Source organism: Canis aureus, chromosome 5 (assembly GCF_053574225.1).
Source record: "Canis aureus isolate CA01 chromosome 5, VMU_Caureus_v.1.0, whole genome shotgun sequence".
Classification (NCBI taxonomy): Eukaryota; Metazoa; Chordata; class Mammalia; order Carnivora; family Canidae; genus Canis; species Canis aureus.
The window spans coordinates 1,504,744-1,520,495 of NC_135615.1; the positions used below are offsets into that span (position 1 = coordinate 1,504,744).

At 43.2% G+C, this 15,752-nt stretch overlaps 1 protein-coding gene across 4 annotated transcripts in view; it reads right to left on the reverse strand.

Annotated features, from left to right (window-relative positions):
• Nucleotides 1–15,752, reverse strand: part of NRP1 (neuropilin 1) — a 137,397-nt gene that overhangs the window by 9,797 nt on the left and 111,848 nt on the right. For 2 of the 4 annotated variants that reach the window (XM_077896551.1, XM_077896552.1), the window contains exons 10-13: nucleotides 15,168–15,312; nucleotides 12,114–12,197; nucleotides 7,834–7,893; nucleotides 2,494–2,631 (exon numbers count right to left, since the gene is read on the reverse strand). In XM_077896551.1, coding sequence (XP_077752677.1) covers nucleotides 2,494–2,631; nucleotides 7,834–7,893; nucleotides 12,114–12,197; nucleotides 15,168–15,312 — 427 coding nt within the window. Of the gene's footprint in view, nucleotides 1–2,493; nucleotides 2,632–7,833; nucleotides 7,894–12,092; nucleotides 12,198–15,167; nucleotides 15,313–15,752 lie in introns of all 4 variants that reach the window. The other 2 variants (XM_077896549.1, XM_077896550.1) reach the window with 1 other exon arrangement.

The following is a 15,752-nucleotide window of genomic DNA, read 5'->3' on the forward strand; positions in this document are numbered from 1 at the left end:
TCTACGGAGCCCATGAGGTTTCTTTTGGCTAGCCGGAGAACAGGTGGAAGAAGGAGGACACTGGACATGGGTAGAGGGAGGAAGATGACCTGAGAAATCTCCCCTGACCTTGGCCCCCACACTGCTGCGGTCTTTTCAAAACATGCTCATGTCGCTCCTGTGCATGGAGCTTGTCAGCAGCTCCTCGCTACCGTCAGCCTAGCCACACTTCTTCATGGGGCACCCAGGGCCACACACCCCTGCCACATATCTAACCACTTCACAGAGGAGCCTGTCCAACCACACCGCCTGCGATCTCTCCTCCTCTGTGCATGCCAGCTTACACTCTCAGGGGCAGAACTTTCTCTGATCCCCCAGTGTTATCTTCCCAGTCGCTGCTCACTCCACCTGCAGAGCAATCACTTCCGGCCCACAGCCAGACCCTGAGCTCCTGGGGCAGGGCCAACCCTCCTTTGTTCCTGTATCCCCGGGGCCTGGTATAGCACCTCACAAGTAACGGGGCTCCTCAAATAACACTTGTTCAGTGAACCAGGGAAGATGGTGGGCTTCAGGAATCCTCTGTAAGGAGGTACGTAGCTTCCCTCTTAGAAGCCAAATGCAGAAAACCAAGTGGGATTCTTTCAGCGAAGTTCAAAAGTGAACAGCAGCATATTTAACCTAGACAGTGCTAATTTAAAGAAATCTCCATAACTGATTTGCAAAGTGTGGAGTACTGCCTAATGTCATCTGTGTGCATGTGTGCTGTGTGTAGGGCTCTTTTCATTTAGATTTTTTTTTTTTTATGTTAACAAGTTCCTGCCTTTCAGATGTCAGGCTCACCCCTCTCGCGCGCAGCAAATGCTTGTGTTTCTATTGCTGTAGGAGGCTTTTTCTCTTCAGGGCAGACCTGGTACCACAGCCAAGCAAATCTGGGTGTATGGGAGAACAAAAGAGACAAATCCTTCTGAAGGAATCGCACTTCTCAGCTGTTACTCTAAGACAAGCCCTCCTTTTCTGATACTCCAACGCATAAAGCGTTGATATTTTTCCTTTCAGGGGTTTTATCAGAGTTCGGGGTCAGGAACTCTGTCTTCATTTTCTCAATTAGCACTTTACTTCTGCAAGCCTTTTATCTTTTGTCTCTGGCTAACATAGCTTTTAACCTCCTTTGAATGTCAGATCCTACTGAGCCATTTTGCTTCACTTTGCATCAATTTTTCCACCATTACTGCCTTCATTTCAGCTAATTGCATTTGGTTAATTTGATGCCATTTATATGTACAATGCCATTTACAGTCAAAGTATTTTAAGTTTTCTAAAACTGCTTGTCTTAAGATTCAATTGAAAGTGTCTCAGAATTGAAGGAGTCCAATTTTATCCAATTTCCTTGTCATTCTCATTAGGCAAAGAGGTAGCTGTGGTAGAAGGCAGCCAATTCAACGTACTTAATGGTTATATTCACTGGTAGGAAAAAAGTGAAGGACAAAATGGGAAAGGCATAAAATGCCCTCGGCTAATCCATTGGCCCACTGACCCACTCATCCAAAACCCAGCATGGAGGACTTTGGCTTAAAGAGCTCTTGTCAGCATCAGCAGATGTCCCTCTAGGGTATCATCTGGGAAGCCACCTCTTGAGGGAACAGTCCTGTAACTTTCACTGAGTCGGGTTGAAGTCCGCCCATTGAGTGCTGTGGGTGTGCAGGAGCATGTGTATATGTGGGCCTTGTAGGACACCACCGTATCTTTACGCAGCACCTCAAACTCCAAGACAAAATGACTAAGAGGACAACAGGATGGCAGTGGATAAAGAGTTCACTGGAGTGGCTGTCAGCCCCCACTGGACCCCCAGCCCAACCCTCTGCCACTAATTAATCTTAGTAGGAAAGTAAGACCGGAGGTGGGGCAGGCCGGGTGAGATTTCCACCTGCTCTGAAAAAAGGGGCCAGACTGACAATCAAAAGAAGAAGAATCCCACCCCACCTCGTTCCACGTCCACTTCAAGGGTCAAGGGAGGGCAAGCATTAGGCTTACTTATTGTTTCTTTAGCTGCAAAATAAATGAGATGACATATGCCTGGATTTGCTTCAAAATAATCCAGATTCAGGGGTGAGAGAGATAAAATAAGAGCCCTATGATTTGGTGCTTGTTTAAACTGGGTTATATCCATAGAGGGTTCATTTCACTGAGGCTTTTCTACTTTTGAATGTATTTGAGATTTCCATGAAAACGGTGCAGAAAAAGTATACAACAGGTAGTCATTCACACATAAAGCTTTGCCCAGTTTGCTGTTTTTCCAAGAGGCCACCAGTTGCCAGATTTCATCAGCCTTCTCTGCTACTGGGTGTAGGAGCATCTCTTCCAGGAAAGGAGATCTTGGTAATTCCAGGAAATGAAAGTGCAAGTGAATGTTTGGTAGTATTTCCTAACACCCTGAATCTCACAGACCCCAGACACCCTCCACAGTAACACCTTCTCTAATTCAAAGAAGCGGGGCCGCAGTGAACTCTCCATTACCTGTGTGATCCTGGATGGGTCCAGTTTTGCTGGTCAACACACTCCACTTGAGCTGCACCTGATTGTCATGCTCCCAACGACAGAAAGTTTTGTGAGAACCCCAGCCAAATTCACAGTTAAAACCATATGTTGGAAACTCTGCAGTGGGAGGAAAGGAAAAATAGAGACAAGCAGAGAAAGACACATTTAATCATTTAGGTCAGAAAGGCCCTTAATTCGCTCACGAAAGGCACAATTTATATAACTTAACGTCTGTTTCCAAATTCTGGGAAAGCCACAAAATCTGGGATTACCAGGAAACTCAAAACACGCATGGAGATGTCAAAATGTTTGCAAAATCACGTTTCGGATTTTTTTTTTTTTTATCGAGCTTTAAAAAGATTATGGACTGTCTGTCAAATGGTTTTACATAAAAGTTCCAGGAAGGTTACTTTCCAAAGCATATGTATTACATCTATCGCGTTCTCCTCCTGCCCACAACATTTAATATGAAAGATACTCTGTTTTTGAGGATAAATCATAGACTGATATCCACCAATGAAAGAATCTTAAGTACAGATTGACCCGTGAACCTCAAAAGTCTAGAAATGTGACTTGGCTGGATGTCTTATCCTGGAGGCTATCTGTATTCTCACCACACAGGGTAATGCTTCAGCTCTTTATGCCAGATCTCTGAAGCATTTCGTAAGGTTATTTTTTTTTCTCCTGTGCTTTGTATCAGGTTAATTAATTCGAAGTGTAAGTTTCTGCTTTTTTTTTTTTAGAGAATTTAAACATTTGCATGTAAATGAAAACCTCCATGCGAGTTCATGTAAAAGCCAAGGCAGTTTTATTTATTTATTTATTTATTTATTTATTTATTTATTTATTTATTTATTGCTTGCCAAGGCAGTTTTAAAGAGCTGTCCACTTAAAAAAATTTTTTTAATGTTCAAAAAAATGTTTCTCTTGGAATTTGAAAACAGTATGAATGGATTCTCAGGAATGATTTGTCTTGTGTGTTCTACAAGGTGCTATTTGACTGTGGTGTTTTTAAAAGCCTCTATAGCTTTATTTTTTACTCCAGCCCCCCACCCCTTTTAAGAAGTAACTTAACTTTTTAAGTGTGAAAGAAATGAAATCATTGTGGCTTGGAATTTGTTTTCAGTAAACTGAAGCTAATAATTAGAAGAATCTTAAAGATAAAATTCTTGTGCTTCTGTCAGCCCCAGTCTTTCCCCCTACATAAAATTAAACACACAAAGTGGCTGGTTTCTCTAATGAAGGAAGGTCACTGCTTCTCACTGCGTGTGGGTAGTCCACAAGATGGCAGCATTGAAACGGAGAGGAAGGTGCCTAGGATATCTTGCCAATTGATCTTGAATATGTCTCAGAACAACTCCGTATGTACAATAAGGGAGGTATAGTATGGTACGCTGTAGTAGGGTCAGGCTGAGTCCCTATCTTGTTTTGATCTTTTCTTTAACTTGGTCTGTGTTTAACACAACACAAACTTGCTTTCTTCTGGCAGCCTGACCCCTCCCCCACTTCCATAATGGCCCGAGGGATTTTAATGGGAAGATTTACTTAAGAGATCAGGATGATTTACTTTGCATTTTTTAGTTTCCAAGGAACCCTTTGCAAATGCTAATGGAAAATTTTGGAAGGAATGTCAAAACCGAGCAGGATGGATTCTCCCTTACAATGACAATGAGACCTCCCAAAGGGGGCGCAGAGCCAGTTGGGAAAAGTAACTAGCGAGCCACAAGTTGTGTATAACATGTGCACTTTCAGTTAGTGGGAAAGGGCTGTACTTCACAGCTATGGTGTCACCGGAGAGAGATATTTCATGTCTAGCTTATCATAGCCATGAAATAGGGCTTTATAAAGCATGAGAAATCCTCCCCAAAATTTACCACACTCTTGAGCAGCAAGATTGAATTATGCAGATGAACTACAGTCAATTGAACAGCCACTGAATGGTTGAGCAACCTTGGATGCCAACACCCACGAACCTGGAATGTACTGTTGCATAATCTCATGTTAGAAAATGTTAATATTGGAAAATGTTAATATGTGTGTGGTTTTGGGTTTCCTCCTTCAATGTACTTTATAAGACATGCACATGCAGGAGGGCAGCGAGCCATTACAGCACACACATTTCTGGTTGTATTTCTGCTTAATACATTAAATTTATTGTACAGAATAGAAACCACACCATGCATTATTTTGGCTCTTAATATTCTGGTGACATCATAAAATATATGAGTTTGGATGTGTTGCTAATGACCAGGACATAGGACAGCCTCCTTTGAAAGGAGGACTCAAGCATTTCTGCAGCTGCGTTGAGCGGTGGGCCACATTGACCTTCTCATGTTTTCTCCAATCCTACGACTTTAACAAGATGATCTGCTCTAATGTTTTGTATTTTGCTACTCTTTCATCTTCTTGCCCTAGTCATATAATCTATGGCAATCTTGTTAATTTAAAAGAAATAGTCTTTCCTTTTTTTTTTTTTTTTAAATCCAAGCATATGGTGGGGGAGGGGTTAGGAGTAAGAAAATGTTGACAATGCAAGCCTGGCCAGAAAGGCTACAGGTGAAACCCATAACATACACACACACACACACACACACACACACACACACACATTTATAGGGAGGAAATAAATGGAAAGAAAGAGAGAGAGGAAGAAAGAAGAACAGAAGCAGAAGAGAAAGGGGGAGAGAGAGAAAGAGAAAAAAAAAGCAAACTGATGAATGAAATACATGTATAGGACCAGTGACCTTTCAGTCTTCAAAATATTACCCAGGCCCTGTGGCTGCACAATTCTCATTAAATTCATTGGGAATAATCTGGCTAAATCCCTTCTTGACTCTTAAAAATAGCAGGAAACAATATTCTGAACTTAAAACAAATTTATAGCCGCTGTGTGCCAGTACCAGCTGTGTTCGTGGAAACTATCTTGCCGGCATTTGAATCATTAGCACCGTATATGCACAAGGATTTAATTTTGGAATCTGGTATTCCAAACTTCTTTTGAAGATGTTAACTAGCTTACTCTCAGACTGGTCTTTCAGGCCAAATAAGTGGAGGAGCTCAGGCCCATGCAGTCACAGGTTGCCAACAGACCTTGAGCTGCTCTAGGAGCCTCTGAAGATCCTCAGAGTGAGAGAGGTTCAGCAGGGAGAGCTGGATTGAAAATGCAGGATTTCTCATCATTTTCTGGTAGAGTATTAATAGGCTTTGATGCATCTGATTACAATCAGATGCATCAAATCAGTATATGAGTATTATATGCCCACGAGTTTATTATATTGATAAGGATCCTCAAAAATGAAATCTTAAGACTCTGTTTGAGTCTATAATGGCTTCAGCAAAATCAGATTAGATGACAGTTTAGAAGTTCAATATACTGCCTGTAAAGATGCCTGAAGAATCTGAAACCTGCAGAACAGTATGGATCAAATTATCAGAGAGGTGGGTCCGACCACTGGGTGAACACCTCAAAGTTAGACTTGGCCTCTGACTTGATGCACGCTCAGGGCCTCACGAACTATTCTGACTTAGTCAGAAGGCGGTAATGAACAGAACTCCTCAAGGAAGATCAGACGGTCCATTATCCACAAAGACGGGGAGGCAGATTCGTGACTCAGGCCATGGAAAAACAAGAAATCGAGTGATTTATAAAGGACTCTGGGCTGACTGTGGAACTCAAAATGGGAGCAGACACCCTCTATCAGTAAGTTCTGTGGTCTGCCATAGACTGGATCAGATGGTGGTGGCTGTGGGTCTCACTGGTTCAGGATCTATACATCTGTGCCCTGACTGCAGTCAGCCCACGGGATGGGGTATAAGGCTGGCCCTTGAACTCATGCACAAACCAAATGCGTTCACGAAGTCGCTGCTGAACTTTAGCGTCCAGGGGACATTATCCCACTGTGGAATCTGGTGTATACCTTCCCATTGTCTCCAGAGCTCTGGCTCACTTAACGTTTTTCAATGATCCCTAGATCACTGAACTGTCCTGAACCCTGGCTTAGCCAGAAAGTGACAATGAACTTCAGCTTGTCACCTTGGCCCCCTTCCCAGAGAGCCAGTTGATGGTTACCCCACAGAGAAGCACCCTACAAGGCGGAGGAAGGCAGGATGCCAGCGAGAGGCCACCAGGGTGGTGACGCAACCCCTGAAGGCCACAGCTCGGAACGCTCGGAACTCGAAAAGATGTCCCCTTGGACTGTCGTGTTTTCCGAATTCAGGGGAACAGAACCTCTTCTGTTTCACCTTTTGGCAGCTGGGGGTGCGTGAGCTGCGGGGTCACAGGAATTCTACCCACCTGAGCACAGGGCAGGGGAACTCGGGGTGAAGTTCGAGGGAAGGGAAGTTTGTTTTGCAGTTTAATCAGGTCAACGGTGACGGTGTTCTTTAAGGAAGCAGACTAATTAGAGGAGGCCTTTCTGCTGTCTGCCTCGCCGGGGAGTGTCCTACTGTCGAGGAAACACTGATATACACCACATGCCCCATTAATAAATGACTGCGGAGGCCAAGGCTCAGTGGGCTTCGGCAAAGGAAATGGGAGAAGCTGGAAAACTGACCTGCTCACCCTCTTCTAATGATTAACTTTAAAGTATTTGAAACCTCTGATTGCTCACACTGACCGTTTCCCTTGTTTCCCTTCGTGTGTGTCCTGTGTCCGTGGGGAGGAATTCTGCAGGACACTAACACAACACAAAAGATGGGGGCGGGGAGGCTGCCGCTGAACTGCGGGCTGGTCCCCGAGGAACAGGCGCCAGGGGTTTGTAGTCATCAGGCTCATCTATGAATAAAAGGATACGGAGGTGCTGCCCCCCGAGGGCGCAACGATCACAGCCCCGGCTCCCCGCACCGCACCGCACCCCATTTCGTGGCACGCCCACTGGAAACGCTGTTGTCAAACTGCCAGCTCCGTGGCAGGCAAAACTGACAAACTTTGCCTGTCTCGGTTTTGTAGAATTGTGATGAAAATAAATAGTCAGGCTGCTGCCTGCGAGATTTCCTTCTCCTGGAGTTTGCAAACACAGTCCGTGTCCTAGATGTGCTGCGTTAAACAAAGTATGTTATCCAGTTCCTTCCGGCGAGAGCTGGGATTGTCACCATTTGGCAATTACTGATGGAGAAGGAAACCTCACTCCCTGCTGCATATACATGTGGATGGAAGGAAAGCAATATTTATGGCTCGTGCTTGGAGACCAGATGCTGCGCGGCATCTCTCTTCTAGGACTTTGAGAGAAACCGAAACAGAGAAGCCCGGCTAATGTGGCTACTTTACGGGGGGAGGGGGGCGCACACGAAATCTACCCCGTTTTCTGTTTGATTTGCTACCTGATTGTATCGTGCTGTCTATCACGGTTGGCCTTTCTGTGGTCAGCACAGTGGTACCACCTGCAAAGCGAAAAATAAGTAACACACAAAAATCAGGAAAAGGAAGCTTTGTGGATAATACACAGTAACGAAATGCTATATGCTTCCTACATCTGTTAGAGGTAAACATTTCCCAGAGAAAATCCTTCCTTTCATTCCCCCTGTGGTTGTCTTTTTACTTGGATTTTGCCCACCACAAGATCAAGTGCAAATAAGCCACGATTTTTTACTTGACACATGCATTCACCAAGCATCCAGGTGGTATGGAGAGTTTGAGACTCGGTTCTAAGGGCATTCCCTGGTTCCCAGGCTAAGTGTGCTACACAACCCTAACTGTGAAAAGCAAAAGCCTCCACACATCCTCAGTGACTTAGGAATTAAACTTGACCTGGGCCTCTAAGCCGCAGACAGCTTCCCAAGGTCTCAGGTGCCAGCCTTCAGGGAGGTGCAGGGCTGCTCCCCACAATCTGTTTTAAAATCAGAAAGCTGAAGTGGGCAGCAGCAGCTCCTCCTTTCTTCAGCTGCTGCAGTTGTTTAGTGTCCCTGAGGGCAAATACTCTGCGCACTATGTGATTTGGAGAAACCACAGAAAAAGGCAAAGGGAGACACACTGCCTCATAGGCCCGGAGCACTAGGAGATGGCCGAAACAATACCCTGGACACTGGGGGCTTCCAATCAGCTGGGGTCAACTTTGGGATTCCTGGTGACAGAACCATGTGATTCACCCTCTTTTGTTTTGCATCTTGGCGCTTCCATTTTCTGCTCATTAAACCACTGTTTTAAAGTAGTGTTCTGGAACTTGTCAACCATAAGAGTCACCTGAGCGCCTTGAAGCTGTAGTTGTCAATCCACGAATCCTCCCCAGGCCCCACAGAACCAGAATTTCCAGAGGTAAGGCCTTGGCATCTGAATTTTTGAAAGTTTCTCAGGTGAGTCTTATAAGCCACTGAGTATGGGACACACTGGTTTGCTGTTCATTACTTGGATGTTTTGAGAAAGCCATTTCCCCTTATGTGTATCTGTTATGGTCAGAGATCATCTGTTTGTCACCCCAAGAGTTGCCCTTTGGGGAAGGGCATGGGGTGGGCTCATGAGTATCATGGGAAGCTCTGGAGGAAGCTTATAAGGTGCCACTGTATGCCTTCTAATAGTTTTGTTCAATAAAGATCTGTGTGATCATCTCTATTCTAGCCAGGCCCTAGTTTTACCCTGCAGCTTCCACAGATCAGAAATCATCCAGATTACAAAGCAGAGAGCTGTAAAATCGTGCTCTTGGGATGGTATGAAGATTTTGGAGCTAATTGACTGCAGCACCAAGTCATGTTACCCTTGCTCTCCCGGTAAATATGCTGGATGAGTGGTCACACGTGTGCCTGGCCTCAATGAGGCAGGCGCTAGGAAGAAGGAATTATATATATTATGGGTTAAGAAGGTGAATCTATAATGGCAGAATTGGAGAGAGGCCAGCATACATTAGCGTTCCGTTCCCGGTGGTCTTACAGGACAAAGACTCAAGGTGAAAATTCACTTTTTAAGACCGATATGCATTATCAGTTTTGTTATAGGTTGGGAACCAAATTCTGCTGTTGGGTACACCCAGATCCAATGTGAAATTTGGCCTCCTGGTACCTTTGAAACCGACTGCATTATCTATTGACTTCAAAGGCATTTGCAAATGAGTAAATTCAGGGGTGAATTTTCATCTTGGCAAGGAAGTATGGAAGAGAGCGAAACCTCTGCTCATTTCCATACGTTCAGTACAGTTCACCTGAAATTCAGTGTTGTTTGTAAGTAATGAGCATTTTGCTAAAGTCCTTATTTCCCACTATATTCAAAGTTGTCGCCCCGGGAGGAGAAATTAAAGTGACACCATCTGCATGAAAGAACCAAATACCGCACGAGAGAGAGCATTCATCCTAATTTCATCCTGATTTCCACATTCCCTCCTAACAGGGTTAAAGTGAGGCTGCTTTTTGTTTGGCTCCATTACACGCAACGTGCCAAGTTTGAGGCTCCAACAGTAAAGCCTGGAACAGGAGGAGCAAGGATGGTGCAGAGCTGTGTGAGAGCCTAGGATGTGAACCATTCCCATGTGAGAGGATACCTGGGTTAGGGGAGGCTTTTGCTTCTCACAAAAACGTTTACACATGAGCATGCCCTTTCTCAGAGAAAGGATAACAAAGAGCTTCATAAAACAAAATAAGTAAAAAAACAAAAACAAAAACAAAAAACCAAAGACAAAAACACAATCCAAAATGGCCATTAATGCAATAAATAAATTTGAAACATGAGATTCTTTCTGAAATCATCTCTTCTTGATGAGAGCATGGAACAGGCATTATCAAGACCTCTGGAAGTTCTTAATATATGCATATATTTACAGAAAAATTGAGACAAATGGTCTGGCTTGAGAAAATGACTTTTTCTTTGCCATGGTAATACATAAAAAAAAAAAAGTAGACCTCATTTCTATCTAACCAATAAAAGATTTTAAATGCTGTAGATAAACTGTAACCCTATCCTTTTAAAGGACTGTCAGTGTTTCCAGTATAAATGACCCATTTTCTGTGGTGTGCTACTTGTTGCCATACATAATTTCCTCCAGGCTAACATACTTGCCCTGTTTCATTCAAGGGCTTTAGTTTCAATTGATTCAGTCATGAACTGATGCAAAAATGAGAAGGTTGGTTGTTCTGATACGAGGAGTAAATCTGAGGCTTTGTTTCTAATCAATATTAACTGACCACTTTAGGGTTTATAAAGAAAAGAACCCTCTCCACAAGAGGGCAATTGAAAGGGTATATACTGTGATGACTATAGTCGTTCTTTTTTATGAGGAATTTCACTACGGATGTGTGACAGAGCCCACAAAAGTCCTGAGGTCTGTGGCAGGCTGTTTATAAGCAATCTAGGGAAAGTTCCACAGGGCCTGGTTCACAGAATGGTACTCTGTTCTTCACACCAGCTGTAGGGTTTTCAGTTGAACTTGATATCGCACAAAGAAAATGCCTCTGCATTAATTAATTTTTGTGGCTCGTGGCTACTTACAGACAAGATTTGTTTTAAAAAACCCATAGTAACATTTATTGGCCCTATGACTATAAGCAATTATCCTGGGAACTTGGAGGGAGACAGCCTTAGGAGCTGGGATTTAAATGGAAACCTGGTTCATGGCACTGAATTTCTGAGCTAGATTTTACCCCTTATTTATCTGAGTGCCGAGCTCTCTTGTCACTTCAGAGGAGAGCTTTTGAAGTAATTGGAAATGTACAGTGGGGTGTTTCCTTCCAGATTTTACATTAATGCCTTAGCCAATAACATGGCACTGTTATGAAGTGACATGGTAATGCCTTCAGTTTTGCCCATGGAAATTAATTATGTGGGCTGTCTGAGTCCCTTCTGGACAAAAATATAGATCTGCAGCCAAGAGCTCATGTTTAATCTAAAATGAGAGTCAGATGCTATATGAAACTGCATTTTTACCCAGGTGGCAGTAAAAGTCCTACGGTGATTTTGGCCACAATAGTGTGAAAATCCTACCACCTTGGCCCATTTCCAAGTGGTACAATCCCATTTCCCCAGTTGTCTAATATTTCCTCTGCCACTCCCAGTAGAAGACGAGGTCTCTCTCTGAGGGTTTTAAAAATGCTATGGAGTAATACTCTTAATTAGTGAGGAATTTGGGACACAACCTCCCGGATACATTTGTTAGTTGTTCCTGATGTGAAATAACAACTAATTCTGCCTTTGTAAATTTTAATGTCAAATGATTTACAAAATTCTAACTTAAAAGCTGCATTTTGAATATAAGCCCGATTTAATCAATTAGTTGGGTAAAGGTTCCACTCCAAACATCTTAACCTTGTTAGAAAATGAAAATAAACATTCGAAAGTGTGTGGTTATGTATGGGTGGTGCATGTGTTATGGGGGTGGGGCTTTGAAGATGAGGATGAGTTTAGCACATTTAGCCATGGAGAAATCTGTATTTGATTAAAAGCATCCTAGCCTCTGGCTCTGAACACGGCTTAGATGATTGCTTTGAATGGCGGTGGCAGGTCGGCACCGGGCAAGAAAGGATGCATCGGCAGCTCCTTCACCACAGGACCACCGCCAGCCAGGAGGAGGAGGAGTTATGCAAACACAAACAAATGTCTAGCCGGGTCTCAACCACAATATGACTGAAATGGCACAGCAATGGGATGAAGATGGTTTCTGCACCTGTGAGCTGGAAGTCATCACCTGTTCCGCTGTGGCAGTTGGCCTGGTCGTCATCACACTCATCCACCAGGTTCCCGTTGGGAGTGGTTGGACCAGCTGTAGGTGCTGAAACAAGATCCAAGGATTATGATCTCACACCTCTGCAATGTATTCGCAGGGCTCTGGCTTTGGAATCTGCTAACACCTTTGCAGAAAACTCTAATCCGTCCTAAGCAGGCTGGGAGCATGGTTTGCCTCTCTTTCAGGAGCTAAATATACTTGGATTTGGCAGAGTGCATTGGGGACTGCTCTGTTTGGTATTTGATCCATATCTGCTGAGGAGAGTAGGCTGCCTTAGCGTTTTATACATTGTTATCTACATAAACATCCTTTTTCTGAACAGTGCTTGAATTCTCTCACTGGTTATTTATTCATGACCCTGGAATTGAGAACTTTGATGATGGAGATTCTGCTTCAACTGGTTGTCTTTTCATTTCCAGTGTGCTAGAGAACTCACTTGTCACACGAATTCTTTTACATTCTCAGCATTTGCTAAGTTCGTATCATAATTTTTCCCTAAAAGGGGGTCTCAAGATTCTCTCTTACTATAGTACTATTCTGTTTTTTTTTTTTAATTGTTTTGACTGATTCCATTTCCCTTTAAGTAAGCTTCTCAACCTGGGACCCCCCCCCCCACCGCCCCCCTCTGGAGCAGGTGTTTGAGAGGAGTTGTCTTAGATATCCCGGGGTCATTTTCCCTGAACTGCTGGGCGGACTACATTCCAACCCTGGCAGGTATTCCTGTATCTCTGAGTTTGTTGTTGAAAGGTAGCCAACATTAATCAAAGACTGCTTTTGAAGTTCTTTAAATTTAGTTTGGTCTATTATTTTCAGCCTGTCACTCATTCCTGCAATCTGTTTAATATTTTACAGTTTTAGGCATTACATTTCATTTTACAGAACCTGAGGTAACGTACAGTTTTCTTGAAGTCTGAGAACCAGACAAGATACCAGGAGCAGGGGGGCCTGTTCTCTGAGAGCTTCTGGCCAGCAGGACTGTATCAGTAACTGCTTCTTTCTCAACAAAAATTTGATACTGTTTGTTATTGTGCTTAATTAGTGAGCAGAGTTATGACAAATATAGAAACAGAGCTATTTTTTACTTCCCCAACTGCCCAGAACACACGCCAGTAATAACTAGGAAATCAGCACATATAGAGAATGTGTACACAGTCTAGGCATGCAGTGTAGACTGCGTAAAATGTCTGCACGTTCTGGGCTCCACTTGTCGCCATCACTGAATCAATAGAATCCTCCCTGGCATTCCAGATGCTTGTCTTCACTGAGTTATGTGCCACTTTTAAGTACTTAAAACTCTCTGTTCATTTGCATTCCTTATGGTATTTATAGAGGTGGAGTTCCTCATTGGAAGCAGTCCGGGGTAGGGCCTGGCTTAAAGTGAAAAGGTAGAAAGTGAATAATTTTTATTTCCCAATTTTACTGCTTGAATATATTTTCTCTTCTGTGATTCTCTAATTGTTTCTCATAAATGCTAGCCTAAAGTAAGATGGCCACGCGTGCAAGGCTGAGAATCTTCCAGACCAGGAGACACAGAGCAGATACTAACTAAGGGCCTGTTAATGATTTTAAGGAAGAAAAAAAAGCCCACTCCCTTTCACCAATTGTGTCAAAAAGCTCTGACATTACTTTCCCGGGATGTTGACTTCTCTTACGGCTGCTTGGGGCAACTTCCTCACTTTTGTGAGCACTTGGAAACATCTGCAGCAAATCTCTTCACCAACCATTTCTACCTCACTACAACTGGCAAACTGCCACCAGCCTCAGTCTTTTCAACCAACCATTCATTCCACCTCTTAAATCTGTGTTGCTCTTCAATCTGCTTGTCCCTCCTTTTTCTCGGTTTCTTTGCCAAAGTCCTGGCACATAGTCATTCTTAGCCTGGGTTGATAGTGACTAGATAACTCAGAGGTCTGAGAAGTGACTCCAGATTCAGAAACAACTACACAATAAAGAATGGGAGATAATGGCCTGCTTTAAAATAAATACATACAAAAGTAGCTATGAATTATTCACCAGTATGGTGATTTATATCTTAAGATTCTCTAGTGCATAAGAAAAGTTTTATGATGTTTAATGTGCTCAAGAATGTAATTATATTTGGGTAGCTCAAAACACAAATAATTTTGAAACCACAAGAAGGTGATATTAAAAAGCATTCTTCAGAACAACCATGAGCATATGCTCGATTGATTAACATCTGGGTACCAACAATAGCCATCCTTTGAGCTAGCCTGGAGGAAGACCTTTATGGGGATGGAAAAGTTGGTTACTCATTTATGACCAAATCTAAGGCAGATGGGAATTCTAATGCACGAAAAGCATTCGATGGTACAATAAACAACCATCGCGTCAGTTTTTCAAACATTCCTCTTACTTATTATGTGATAAAAAGGCAGAGCTGAGTGCAGTTCTGAGGTCAGTGAGTGAAATGAATTTGTCCTTGGTATGACTTTCATATGATAAGTTTATGCAATAATATCCTTAAACGGACCTTCACCGCATGATCAGGTATAATATTATCTCACGTAAAGATTTGTTTCTCTGCATCAGCCTGAAACAACACTAAGAAAGTCAAAGGAATTGGTGGTTTCCAGGGGTCAAGGGGAAACTGCTTCATGGGTGTGGGGTTTTACCCTGGAGTGATGGAAATGTTTTGGGACGAACATTGTGGTGGTTGCATAAATAACTGTGCATGTCTTTCCTAAGTGACAATGAATTATTCACTTAAAAATGGTGAGTTTTATATCATGTGAATTTCACCTCAGTAAATTATTAAAAAAAAAAAATCAAAGGAGGCAACTCAGAATCTGAGGAGAGTTCTGCAAACAACCAACACAAGGCACTGTTTCGTGGAGGGTGCTGGAATATTGAGCCTCATGTACCGGCAGATGCAGAGGCAGGCTCACCCAGGGGAAAAAGCTGGCAATTTGCAGCAGCACCATCAGAGGCACAAAAGCATGAAGAAAGAGATTTAAGAAGTGGGGAAGTAGAAGGGACTCTGGAAAATGTAATTACCTTCCACTTCACAGCCCAGCAGCTCCATTCTTAGCCCCAGGCCTCCATGAGTAGCTCTCTCAGGGTAGATCCTGATGAATCGTGTAGAAAGAGGTGGAAAAGTCCGCAGCTCAGGTGTGTCGTAGTTGTTGTTGCCTTCGAAAGACTGTGAAATAGGAGAAACACCATCATCCATAAAACCTCCCTTTTGGCAGAAGAGTCCCTCCTCTGGGAAGCTTAATAAAGCAGAGAAATAGACCCCATCCCACCCCTTGGTAAATGGCTGACACTTCTTTCATAAATGAGATAGGGGGAAGAAAAAAAAAAAAACAATTAAAGCTTCTCTAAGAAGTGACGTGTCATTTCTCAGAAACTTTGTGGAGTACATGCAGAGGCTATCCCAGAAGCTGAGGATTTAATGAGACATGAGGCTGATGTGCTTGGGAGAAGGGACACTTCTACCGCCTCTTTGAGGTGGAGGAAGATGGGGAGGAGATATTAAATTTAGTGTAGTGCACGAGCTATTTAGTTAGGAACTGGGGTGTTTCCAACCCACTGAAATTACTATTTACTGAAGCAGTACAACAAGTTGGAGGCATTTGTAGA